The following is a 12,703-nucleotide window of genomic DNA, read 5'->3' as shown; positions in this document are numbered from 1 at the left end:
TTTAGATTCAATAATAATCAGGTTGTATTGTTTTTTATGCTTGTTTTTTTCACGTTTGATAAGTCATGTTTCTTAAAAGTCACGTGGTATTGTTTATGTAAGACAGGAAATGTGATGTAAGCTTAGCTTAACCATTTGCTACATTCTACAGTTGCTTTCGAAGCAATACACAAGGTAGAAATGGCCGAAGGTAAAATAGTGACCATTGCAGGCGGCGGACCGGTAAGTTAGTTAAGCAATAACTTCATTGGGGCGCTGGTCTAGAATCGTGCCACAGCGTTCAAATAATTGCTAAATCAACTCTAATATTTTGGGTTAGGTTTTTGATTTAATCTATAGAAAATAACAAATCTGTGCACCTGCCACACTTTCTACATTAGTCTTTAGATAAGAATTTAATCATAAAAAACTCCTAAATGTGTAATTTGAAACATCTTTCTATAATCTATATACAACCCAAAATTATATGTTGATATTACTGAATTAGGTAGACGTTTACTATTGCTACCTTTTATTTATACTCTTTAGCCAACAAATATTGTGGTTATATATTTTAGGGATTTGATTTTTTTAATTTAATTTGAATTCACAGGAAATGCAACCAAACTGTTTTCAATTATTTTGTTTTGTTTTCTAGGTTGGGGCTCTTCAGGCTTGCTATTTGTCAAAGAGAGGATACAAAGTTGATTTGTACGAATCAAGAGGAGGTTAGGCTTAAATTAATTTGTTTATTTGTTTAAATTTTCTCAACATACAAAGTATTTGTCCTGTTTTTTTTTGTATAAAAATTCTTTAACAAAAAAAACGTTAAGTTTGATTGATTTATTTGCATCCTTGTTTATCCTTTAAAATACAATTTCTGGTTGTAGTACCAACTTGTCCTGTTTTTTTTATATTTGGTTTAATTGTTTAAAAAAAAATATATGTAAAATTTTTTTGGCCGTTTTGTGAAAACAGCAATTCAGTAAATCAACGATTTTAACAATAAACATTTTCAGACATACGAAAGATTGAAAATGCGAGTGGACGTAGCATCAACTTGGCTCTGTCTTATCGTGGAATCGAAGCACTCAAACAAGTTGGATTGGACGAACGGGTAATTGCATTTAAATTTGTGTAGTTGTCTGAATGTGCTTGTAGAAATGGAGATGAGAAAAAAAATTATGTTTTTCCAATCACTGTACACGGTGTGCATTGCATTTAATTTGTGTTGCCAGTCTGGCAAGTGCTTACCCATCAGTATTCGCCTGTATAGAGTTGCACTCTCTTTGGCAAACGAACATGTGCAAAATAGAATCTTTAAAAGTCTTTGATTGAAATGATTTAGGTGTTAAAAACCTTAGTAAAAATCTATGTTTTCAAGCTATTTTTGATGCAGGTTTAGTTATGTGTATTTTGAAACAGCTGTAATAAAACAATTTTTTAAGGTATTTGATTTGTAATTGTATTAACCATTGCATTTGTACTGTTTTGTTTTCACCATATAAAGGTCTTTGCAAACCTATAACCTTTCTTTAAAATGTCTTTGCATTTCTTACAACATAACATGAAACTTTGTTTAAGTAAATACAATAAGCAAAGAAAGCCTACCAATGATGGAATATGACATCTTGAGTCATATTCCATATTAACATTACCTTGAATGTAATTTCAGGTGAAAGCATTGGGCATTCCAATGCATGGACGTATGATTCATCAACTAAATGGGAAATGCTATTTTATGCCGTATGGAAAACAAGGACAGGTATATAAAATATGTCAAATTTTTCAATACTAAAAACTGTATAGTGCTTCCTGAATGCCAAATTAAAAGTAAATTAGTGTAAACCATTCAGTGTGTTAATTTAAGATTTACAGATAGTTATGTTATCCTTTTAATATGATTAATTGTTTGGATATGCCTTTGTTTTAATAAAGTACTATTATATGTTTTAAACCATTTTTACTTATTTTTGATTGATGTAAAAAACGACATAGTATATGTAAACTGTACATTTTATTTTATTGTTTATTAATAGAGTGTATTATTAATTTTCTTTTACACAGTACCTACTTTCTGTGGATCGGATGCAACTGAACAGAGACCTATTGTCAGGTAATTTTATGATTGCTCAAATATTGTACATTGACTTAATAATAAGGTTTCACTTATCGTAAAAGTGTTGTGTCAATTAGGCTGTTGTAGAAAAGCCAATATCTCCATGTAAATGATTAAGCAGTGATAGGCTATACCAGGGTTTGTCAAACTTCTTTCAGCAGCATAACTTTTTGATTTATCTAAATGTATGGTGTACCAAAAAAATAAAAAAAAAAAATAACAAAACACTTGTATTTAGGGTCGGAAGCCATAAACCCTATCTATCTGTAATAAACCTGTAAACTTTTACCAAAATATATATTCAGACCATTAACACAAACATGCAAACCCTGGCTTAGCGTCATCAGCATGGCAGATTTGTTTACAAACCTGCAGTCATAAGCATGAGCAGTAGGGTTGTTCAAAAAAACACTTTTTTTTCAAATTTCAGTGGGAAACCCCTGGATTTGTTAGGTTGCGTCTAAAAACCCCACAAACCAAATCTTAGCACGTTTGGTTCAGTATTAACCGTGCTACGTAAATTTGAAAATTTAGATTTAGGCTAAAATTTTTGAAAAAAATAAATTATCCCCCCCTGAAAAAAACTTTTTTCTTCATTTTTTTGCATGGCTTTGCAATTGAATAGCTATGAATAAACCTGTTTTACCTGTTTTACAGTAAAAAAGTGAGTAGTAGTGAGTATGGTACAAATGTCACATTTCAACAACATTTGTAGGCTGTTAAGGTTTTATAAATTGTCAATCATAGTCATCAGCTGCCCTTGCTAGGAAATGTCATTACGTCATTGGAAAATCATTTGTTTTTAGCGGAATGTGGCAAGCTTTGTCACCCTTTTTAGAAAAAATGGAATTATTATCGAAAATTATTTTTCAGCCGCTTCAACTTTTCCAAACGTGAACTTGCACTTCAAACACAAGTTTGTTTCGTGTGATCTCAAGACATCCACATCAACATTTGTAAAGTAGGTGGAACTGTTGAATAATATAAAAATTAAACGGCTCTTGAAAAGCTTTTGCAGGGTTCGTACAAAGCCTTTCGATGTCTGAAAGCCTTTCAATGTCTTAGGGTTGATTTTTGTGTTGAAACGCCCTTCGTGTGTTTAAAAATCCTTGAAAAGTCATATTTGTTTTTAAATTCTAGTAAAAACACGTTGAGCGAATCTTAGGTTTTTGAAAATCTATAAATTGTTTGTCTTTGAATGGCTTTAAAATATGGGCCAAACAATAACTTTAATTTCCCAACGTTAGACAGTATAGACCCATCTTTGTAACTGTAGCAGAGAATTAGTTATTCGCTATAAACGAGTTTTTATGTCTTCTAAGTTTATTTAAAAACAATTATTTAGCCAAAATTATATTAAAGGTGCCACAATCTATTTATCATTTCTTTATGGCGTTGTAGGCCTAAATGCCGGAAACTGGTGCAATATAGTTTTATTACTGTGGCCGCATTTCCTGTAAGCTACAATTAGTATACCTTAAGTAAAAAACACTAAAACAACGCATTCGTACTTAACGCTTAGTGTTAGAATGAGAGTTGGTGTTGAAATTCAGGCAAAGTCTATTCTTTGAACGGAGTCCCGCCGACCAACGATAAAGGCACTCATTATATAAATCACATAATGTATTTTCCCGAGGCATGTGCTGGGGGAATGAAGTCGCAACTTTATCACAGCATTTGAAACGTAGTTGACACAGCGGTATTTGAAACATAGTTAACACCTCTGTATGAAAACTTCAACAGCCTTGTAAAGACAGATTGCTTTTATCATGCAAGTGTCAGCATTTTTCCCGCTGACGTTTTCTGACGTAATGCTCATTAGTCAGCGAATTTCACTTTTTGGTTCATTTATTTGGCGGAAATCGTCTGACCAAGCATCTTATTCAATCGCATTGCTGTGAAATCTTTAACCCTCGCTTAATTCCTTGTTACTTATTGCTTCATCAGAAATCTTAGTTTTTTTACTTTCCATAACATTCTTTAGTAACTTTTAAAATTTAAAGAGCCATTTGGTCACGTTTTTCAAAGCCTATATAAGCCACCTTATTTGACTACACTACGATTATAATATAAACAAATGTTTTACAGTTATACGAAAAAGCTTAAGTGTTCAGATCCTTTAACATTTTAAATCGAACATTATCTTATATTTACATATAATTTGTGTTTAGGCTTTCGTAGCTCAGAAACAACGAGCTTATGTATACTGAATAGCGTCCTACATAGCTGACGGGGATGTGCCATGTCAAATAAATCTTTCAAAGACTATTATTTGAAGTAAATTAGTGTCAAATAAAACCATCATTTTAATCCAATTGCATAAAAACTGCAGAAAAAACTTATAATTTTTAAATCATTCGTACCGTTGGTGTGATTTCTAACCGCTCCTTTTTTCGACCAATCAGCAGCGAGGGTTCGCAGAAGCACGTCACATCTGACGTCATAATGGGTTGTGACGGTGCGCACTCAGGCGTGCGACGCCAGCTGCAACGTCACGTGTTTGATTACTCGCAGGAATATATTCCTCACGGGTACAAAGAGCTCACAATTCCACCGGATGCAGAAGGAAAGGTCGGTGGTTCAATATGGCAGGGTTTTTAAACTGGGTCCGTGGGCTAGTTTTAGTGTGTCGACAAAAAAAAATAAATCTTAGTGTATTTTAAAAAAAGGTTAGTGGCACTTTTATGCGTTTAAAATTTTGTACTCGCTCGCTCGACAATGCGAGTGCTGATTGATACCTACTCACTGTAATATTTCCAACTAGACTTATGAAATTTTACACATTGTGTCACTATTTTTACTCAACGTTTTTCCTTTTCAAATATTGCGCTGATTTATTTAGTTTGGCTAAATGAATCGAACAAAAAATTCGTTACAGTGGTGTTGATAAGGTTATCAACGTTCATTTCATTTACTCCATCTATGTGGTTTTTAATTCATTTGAGCTACATTGCAGATCTGTGCATAGTGTAACATATCAAACATATCAAAACGCTTATAAGAATTATCGCCCTGTCAATTTTTAGCGAATTATACTCGTATTGGTGAGCGGGAGAGTTCTAAATCTTAACCCTGTTTTCCGAATTCTATTCTAACTTTAAACCTTTTGTACTTTTCATCCCCTAATATTGTCTTCCCCACAGTTTGCGATGCCAGCCGAGTGCCTTCACATCTGGCCTAGACATGAGTTCATGCTCATCGCTCTCCCAAACCAGGTAATTCAACATTTCTATTCTGCTGTTTGTATTTTTCAAGTAAGCCCGCTTTACGTGATGGTAAAATCAGTGATGTTTAAACGGGTTTTCACGTTATACCAGTGTGAATAAATTAACTAGTCGCATTAGAAATAGGCTCGCAATTATCTTGTCGTTATTTTTTTTACTTAGTATAACTTCGTTCCGTGGCAACCCGAACATCAAGCCTAAATGCACCAGCATAGTTTTTGGAAACTTTTACGCCGCTACGTTTGTGCCTAAGGCAGCTTATGCCTGTGTTTCTCAACCTTTTATCGTGGCCATCCAAATATTAAGTGTTAGCATAACAGCTAAGCTTTGGTGACCAAATGCTTCCTAATAAACCTTTAAAGGCGAACAAAATATAAGACAAATAGTATAAGTAAGAAGTTAATTAATGTTGGCCAGGTCTTCCTCTTTAGTTTTTTAAATTTTCACTGAGTAGTCTTGCTATAAACAGATCCCAATAAATCTATCTAGAATAATTCATAATAAATAAATATGATTTTAAATAACAATAAGTAAATAAATATGATCTAAAAAGCGTGATTGCTTGCTTTATGTAAGTGGTGCAATCTTCGGTTATATTATTCTGAGTAAAGTGCAAAGATAAATTGATTAGAATCATGCTTTCATATTCCTACAACGTCTTACTACAATTTCCCTCAATTTTACTCCAATAATACTTTAAGCACCTGATTATATCTTCACACAGGATTGTTCTTTCACTTGCACCATATTCATGCCCTTCAAAATTTTCGAACAACTCACCGACGGAGACCAGGTGATGGAGTTCTTTGACAGGGTATTCCCCGACAGCGTGCCCCTAATTGGAGAGTAAGTTGTTCAATCTTCATTGTTATTGTATTTTTGTTTTAACAAGTTATGTTCGTTTAAACTTGTTGTTGTATTGTAATGATGTCCGATAATATCGAATGGGAGCCGATACCCGATGACCACTGATGCAGTGATAGGTATCGGCGCCGATCCAATACCAAATTAAAATAATAATTTTTGCCATAATTTGCTATTAAACGCAGAATTTTTTATTTTAAAGCGTAAATTTCTCTCATAATAGCAGTTAAACAACTTGGAAACTAAACTTCTTCACACTGAAGCAACTTTTTAAATTTTGTCGTGACAAAAATACCTCTAAACATATCATCAATTTCATTACTTAGCTAATTTGAGCATGGTAATGACGTCATTAAGTATCGGATGGATCGCGATACTTTTCTCCAAAATATCGGGCATCGGAATAAAATGTCAAGCATCAAACATCCCGAGTGTTGTATAGAATTACTGTGTGCAACCTTTATGGCGTATTCCTGTATATAAGCGCGAGCCTGACTGGATCCATTACTTGTGTTCTAACACGCGCTGGTGTGCTACTCACAGTGGATACTACAACCAGTGGTTGTCAATCTATGTTTTGCCAACGCCCTGGCGCGCCGTTTCAATTATTAAAGGGCGTCGCATATTGGCCCAGCTTTCTATCTGAACTGTATTGTGGTATTAAATACTTACATATTATTATACCATGTTATGTGCATTTAAAATCACTATGGAGAATAAATGAGAAATTTTGTATGTATTCCTGTTCAAATAATGTCCAAAAGGTTTCCGAATACGACGCACGAGAAATAGTTCAGAAAAGCGTTTCTCAGCTTTTTTTAATTTATTATTTTGGATTTTATATAATGAACCTTTTGTAAGCGAACAAATCATTTAGCATTATGAAATTTATTTTGAATTTAATTAATATTTTCAATGAGTTGTTTTAGGAGATCAATGTTATTTAGAGATTACGTTTTTTGCCCAACTTTTGCATTTTTTTTTCTTTAGAGAACTTCTCCGAACGGACTTTTTCCTTCTTCCGCCCTTACCCCTAATATCAGTGAAGGTAAGTTTCAGTAAATCAAGCTAATATTTTATCGAACCTCCAATACCGTGTATCAGTAGTTGTAAAAGCACACGCCATACTTACCAGTGAATGCGGCTCATAAAACGTCCAAACGTCCAGTTAGCGGCTCGTTTCATACATTTTACGACCATAGTGTATTAAGATGGGACTTCATTTTAATGACTAATCAAATTTTTCCACAAATCAATCATAAAGCTTTGGGGCTAAAAGAGAGATCACCAATCTGGAACATTTAATTTCCTGTTTAGCAAGTCTTTAACAAACTCTCCGTGACTTTGTTGTTGTATTTTTTTCATTTTAAAGGGTAAAAATGTCCCAGTTGTACTTTAAAATATCCAAATGATACTTTTCGCCTTTTATTTGGGCTTAAGCTGGTGAGTTTGTAGTTCATGCTTCCAACAAAATGTTGCTACTTGACGGTATTTTCCTTCGAATGTGACTTCTGAAAAAATAGTTTATATAGAATATGTATAGTTTTTCCATTTTGAGTCGTACATCGTGAGGCAATCTGGTTCTAATTTAATGCCGTTTAAATTGGGGAAACCCGATAATTTGTATTTTGTTGATATTTCAAGCAAACCTTCTCTACCCGGTCTGATGCCAAATGACGTCATTATCATTGTCGCATACGTCACCTTTACTGTTAATAAAGTAATACATAAAAAAAACAATTTTCAAGGTGAATGCTTTGCGTTGCTCCACAAATCATGTCTGAAATTCCTGTGTTAATTTCGCAATCGTGGTATCGTATCGGCCAACTGGTATCGGGCTCCGATCCGATATTATCGTACATTCCTAGTTGTGGTGGGCGTGGCAATGTTTAATCTTTAGTATTTTATTCCTTTACGGTTTTGCGATATCGTCATTACAAAGTTTTAAAGAACAAAATAAACATTTAAATTTATCGCTCGTATTTTTTACACTGTGTTTTATTTTTTACGACATAAAAAAAATGACAGCAAAAATATCAGGATGTTAATTTGTGGAAATGCGTACAAGAACAAATAGACATAAATCCAACTGCAGATATTGATGCTATATTTTAAAACAGGGCTTATAGCTGACAACAAGGAAAATAAATGGAAGTTGTAAATTTAACCAACCTAAAAATTATTGTCAGATGTTTAAAAATTGTTAAAAAATGAAGCAATTGATTTTTATGCAAATAACTTCGACACATGTCAGTCTACATTGTAAAACAGCAGCGTTGGTCGTCCCTTGACTGTTTGCCGCTGATTGTAGCTGAAATGGTTCAACTAAATGCTCCCAACAAAGAGCTGCAACTCTTACAGCAATTTTGATGCGGCATTTTTTGGTTTTATTATGTCGTTGTTCTTAATATTGTACTATAGACAATTTTGCTTAAGTTTTTGTTGCTTTGTAGTTTTAGTGTGTTTTAGATAATTCCGCTTTAAATATTGTTAAAAAAAGGTCTTACTGTTTGTTCTTATTTGGGCTATTAATTTTTTTATCAAAAACCGGATACCGGTAAACTATTAAAAAAAGTATTTACATTTTTACAGCACCTGTCTTACCTTCCTGACCAGTTATTTCATCATGTTGTAATGTTGTATTTACTCACAGTGCTCCCCGTACCACTACAAGGACAAGGTTGTGTTGTTTGGGGACGCGGCGCACGCTTGCGTTCCATTCTTTGGTCAAGGACTCAACAGTGTAAGTTCAACCTTCTCTAGTTGTTTAAATTCTCAAAATTTAAGGCAAATCTTGGCGAGTAAGTGTCGGCTTGGTTTCTTGGCTGTGTTTAGTTTTGGTAATGTTGCCTTTTTGTATAAATTTGGATTCACATGTTCATCAGATAATGTAAACACTTCTTTCTGAGTCGGTTACAAAGTTTTAAACAATATATTTTAAAAAGCGGTAATATTGAGTTTCGCATATTGCCCTCTTGGCATAACGTGTGTTGTTTTACGAACACTACTTTTGATGCGGCGTAACTTTAGGGACTTGAAGATGTTTTGGCCTTCAACGAAATTCTGGACAGAAACAAACTGGATATTGGTAAGTTGCGCATTTCAATGAAAGTTATTTGTGACGTATTTAATTGTGTAAGCATTCTATTACTTCTAAGGTCACTGAGCACATGGTGCCTTGACATTGTAGTTGTTTTTACTGCACTTGGTGTTGCTTGTCACAGTAGGAGCTCGCCTTGAGAGTAACCTTTAAGTGTTTGGCGATGATATTTAACCTACACTGGTAAAGAACAACTTTAGTTTTAATAACCTTTCTCGAAAACCGGGAATTAACATCACTTGTAATGCTTTTTGTTTTTCACTTGTAATGCTTTTTGTTTCTAGCTGCCACGTTTTCTGAATATTCGCGGGAAAGATCACAGGATGGCCACGCTGTAGCCGAGCTGTCCAAGCAGAACTACATCGAGGTACTTAAGCATTCATACACAAGTATGTACAACTGCTGTCTAGCCCTTCAGAAGTCGTACTGGTATGACTGAGGTCGTGAGTTCGAACCTCACCAAAGGCTAGTTTTACAAACAGGAGGAGCAAGCAACGGTGCTATGGTTGTTTCTCGACTTGCCCCCTCTGAGCAGATAATAAAAAATTTTAAAAGGGTGAAAAAAGTGTGGAATATTATGGTTTAATTAAATTAGTTAAAAAAATAAACCAAACATTAAAATTAAATAATAAATAATAATTTAGAATTTTTTTTTTTTTTTTTACAATAAAAATCCAAACCTAAAATATGTAAACTCTAAAAGTTTTGTAAAAATATGTTTTCCTTAATCGTATAAATTTAAAAAGTAAGAAAGCATTAAAATTTATATAAAAAAATTAGGGTTAAAAAATTAAATAGACCTGAACATGACAATTTTTTTCAAATGAATTAAATTAAAAAATCTAGAGTAAATAAACATTGAAGTATTATTTAGAAAAACATGTTTTTTACCTGTTTAGATGCGCTCCAGTGTTCTTTCACCTTACTTTCAATTCCGCAAAAAAATCGACAACATTCTCGGCTTTCTACTGCCATCAGTGTTCACTCCCCGATACGAGATGGTGGGTGGAACGTTGTGAAAATAACGACCCCTGTAGGATGTGTATTAATAATCCTTTGTTTTGTTAACACATAGAAAGTTGTTGAATTGAGTTTATTTGAGTCAAAAAATACCAATATCGTTTTTTACGCGAAGAAGCACATATAAAGCAGTTCGGTAAAATTATAAAAGAATTGTTAAATGAAACAAAATAATTCAATTTTTGTTTTTCACAAATCGAAATATGTTTCCTAACAATTTTTTTCTTTTTACAAAAACAATAGTACAACTGTTTTGCAATAAAATAGAACAAGTTAAAAAAATTGCCTTTTCAATTATCTAAACAAAGGAATACTATATGTCGCCGATTTTTTTATTCTACCGCTCGCTCATGTCGCGCGTCACAAGGGGTGTTCGATAATATCGGATCGAAGCCGATACCCGATACCAAGTTGTAGTAACAAAATTATTTGAGTAACAATTCTTTGCTGAAATTACTAATTCTTTTCGGCACCGACACACCCTAGTATCGGACGAGTACCGATAATACCACTTGGAATCGGGTATCGGCTCCGATCCGATATTATCGGGCATCGTCACCCGATAGTATAACCCATCTACAATCCACCTTTCCGACAATTTATTTCCAAAGATCGCGTTTACGAGAATCCGCTACCATCACGTGATCAACCAAGCCGAAATACAACGAAAGGTGAGAAATAATTTTTTTACATTTGTTTTCTAACTTAGCTATGAATTAAAACATCAGTGTGTCAGGTTTGGTCGCAAAATAAACTGTTTTTAGCTGCGTTAGCCATTTTATAAGTTTCCGTATTAAACAAGAAGGTGTTTAAAAATGCTTTGGCGCTTTCTTATATGTATTGAGTTCCTTCAGTTTTACATTTGTTCCAAACAAACCGATAGCTAATATCGTTTGCTTTATGATGTCAATGACATCTCAAAAAAACAAGCGAACTAAAAATGTTTTTAAGGGTCCGCATTAAAAAAGTACGCAGATTTTTAATTAGTGCATATTATTTAAAATTAACCAAATATATTTAACACCTAATCCAAAATTAATGAACAAATGAACAACCACGTAATTTTAACGATAAATACAACCGCATACAAATTATACAGTTGGTGTTTTCCGACCATTTCATCGTAAATCGACAAAATATTTGTTTCTCATCCAAACACCATTTAAAACAAAAGGAAAAGTTTTCCAAACAATTTTAAACTTGTTTTTATCTGTCCAAAAATCAAAAACTTGACAACACTTCAAACCCTGATACCGCAGCATTTTTTTATTGAGGTTTGCCAATTTATGAAATATTTATTAGATTTTTCAACTCTCGTTTAAAACCATTCCAAATTAAATTAAAACAAAAGTCTCATAATCCAAAAAATCTGCAAATAAACACAATTTCAACACTGGGAACCGACGCATACTTACTAATCAGTTTGGGTTATATTCCATATTCTTCAAGTATTTGTTAACAGTCTGGAAAAATTGTGTCCAAATGAACACTTAAAAACGTAAATTAAACTAACACCGCCGCCTATTTGTTCCAGTGGGTGAACCGGGGTCTGCTTCTCACTTTCCTTTCCACATTCGCTTTCTGTGGTTTCACCTGCTGGAGGTTTCGCAGGGTGGAGCTAGAGCGCCTACTGTCCTTCTTTCGAGGTTTCAGCTTCGTAAGGAAACGACTGATGTTGTTTTAAGCGTGAATTCTGCTTGTTTGTAATGGGTTGGTGAATATTGTTGGAGCGATAACTTAGCAGATATAGAATTGTGCTTTTTGGTGAGATTTCAACTTAGGGTTTGGCAGAACATTAAACGCTTTTGGGTGGGGTTTTCTTTGCAATTTTTCAGCGTTAATATTGGTTTAAATATCAGCCGAAATGTCCGTTTGTTGTTATTGGTTAATAAAGCTTCTCAAACCGTGTTCGCGACACCCTGATGCGGCGTTTTAATTATCCAAGGGCGTCGCATAATATTCTGTTTCGTATCTAAACTCAATGGCTGGAACAAAATGCCGCAGAAAATGTGCATCACACTTCCTAACACGAAGATACAGAAAACGTTTCAACCCTGACATTTGCATTCGAAATCATTGCTACAAAAAACTCAGTAGCAATTTATCGTTATACTCGGATACAACATATAAATAAATATCAGCAAAACTTCTATCGCAATTCCAACAAACTTTGCCAAAGTTTGAGAACCACTGGTTAACTTGAAAAAGGTTGGAATAGAGGTTCACCTCACCTGACAAATAAGATACACAACTACAGTAATAACCGTGTTTTTAAAAGCTACTGGTAAACTCGTATAAACCCCATACACATCAAAGCTCCCCACCTTGTTCACGTTTTTGTCATTTTATTGGTACACAAACATTTTTGCAATATAGTTGTACATAGAACCTCGTAAC

The 12,703-nt window shown here is 33.9% G+C and overlaps 1 protein-coding gene across 1 annotated transcript; it reads left to right on the top strand.

Annotated features, from left to right (window-relative positions):
• Positions 1 to 132: 132 nt before the first annotated feature.
• LOC146163079 (kynurenine 3-monooxygenase-like) lies at positions 133 to 12,457 on the top strand. Its single transcript, XM_083381312.1, has 16 exons — positions 133 to 222; positions 638 to 707; positions 999 to 1,096; positions 1,655 to 1,744; positions 2,047 to 2,095; positions 2,972 to 3,059; positions 4,504 to 4,669; positions 5,242 to 5,313; positions 6,047 to 6,168; positions 7,177 to 7,234; positions 8,840 to 8,929; positions 9,217 to 9,274; positions 9,571 to 9,653; positions 10,186 to 10,287; positions 10,918 to 10,977; positions 11,841 to 12,457. Exons 1-16 carry the CDS (start codon positions 181 to 183, stop codon positions 11,988 to 11,990), a joined length of 1,398 nt encoding a protein of 465 aa, XP_083237438.1. The 5' UTR covers positions 133 to 180; the 3' UTR covers positions 11,991 to 12,457.
• The last annotated feature ends 246 nt before the right edge of the window (positions 12,458 to 12,703 follow it).

Source organism: Ascidiella aspersa, chromosome 2 (genome assembly GCF_963924565.1).
Source record: "Ascidiella aspersa chromosome 2, kaAscAspe10.2, whole genome shotgun sequence".
NCBI classification, from domain to species: domain Eukaryota; kingdom Metazoa; phylum Chordata; class Ascidiacea; order Phlebobranchia; family Ascidiidae; genus Ascidiella; species Ascidiella aspersa.
The sequence above is the reverse complement of the archived record's forward strand: the minus strand, read 5'-3'. Positions and strand labels throughout refer to the sequence as shown.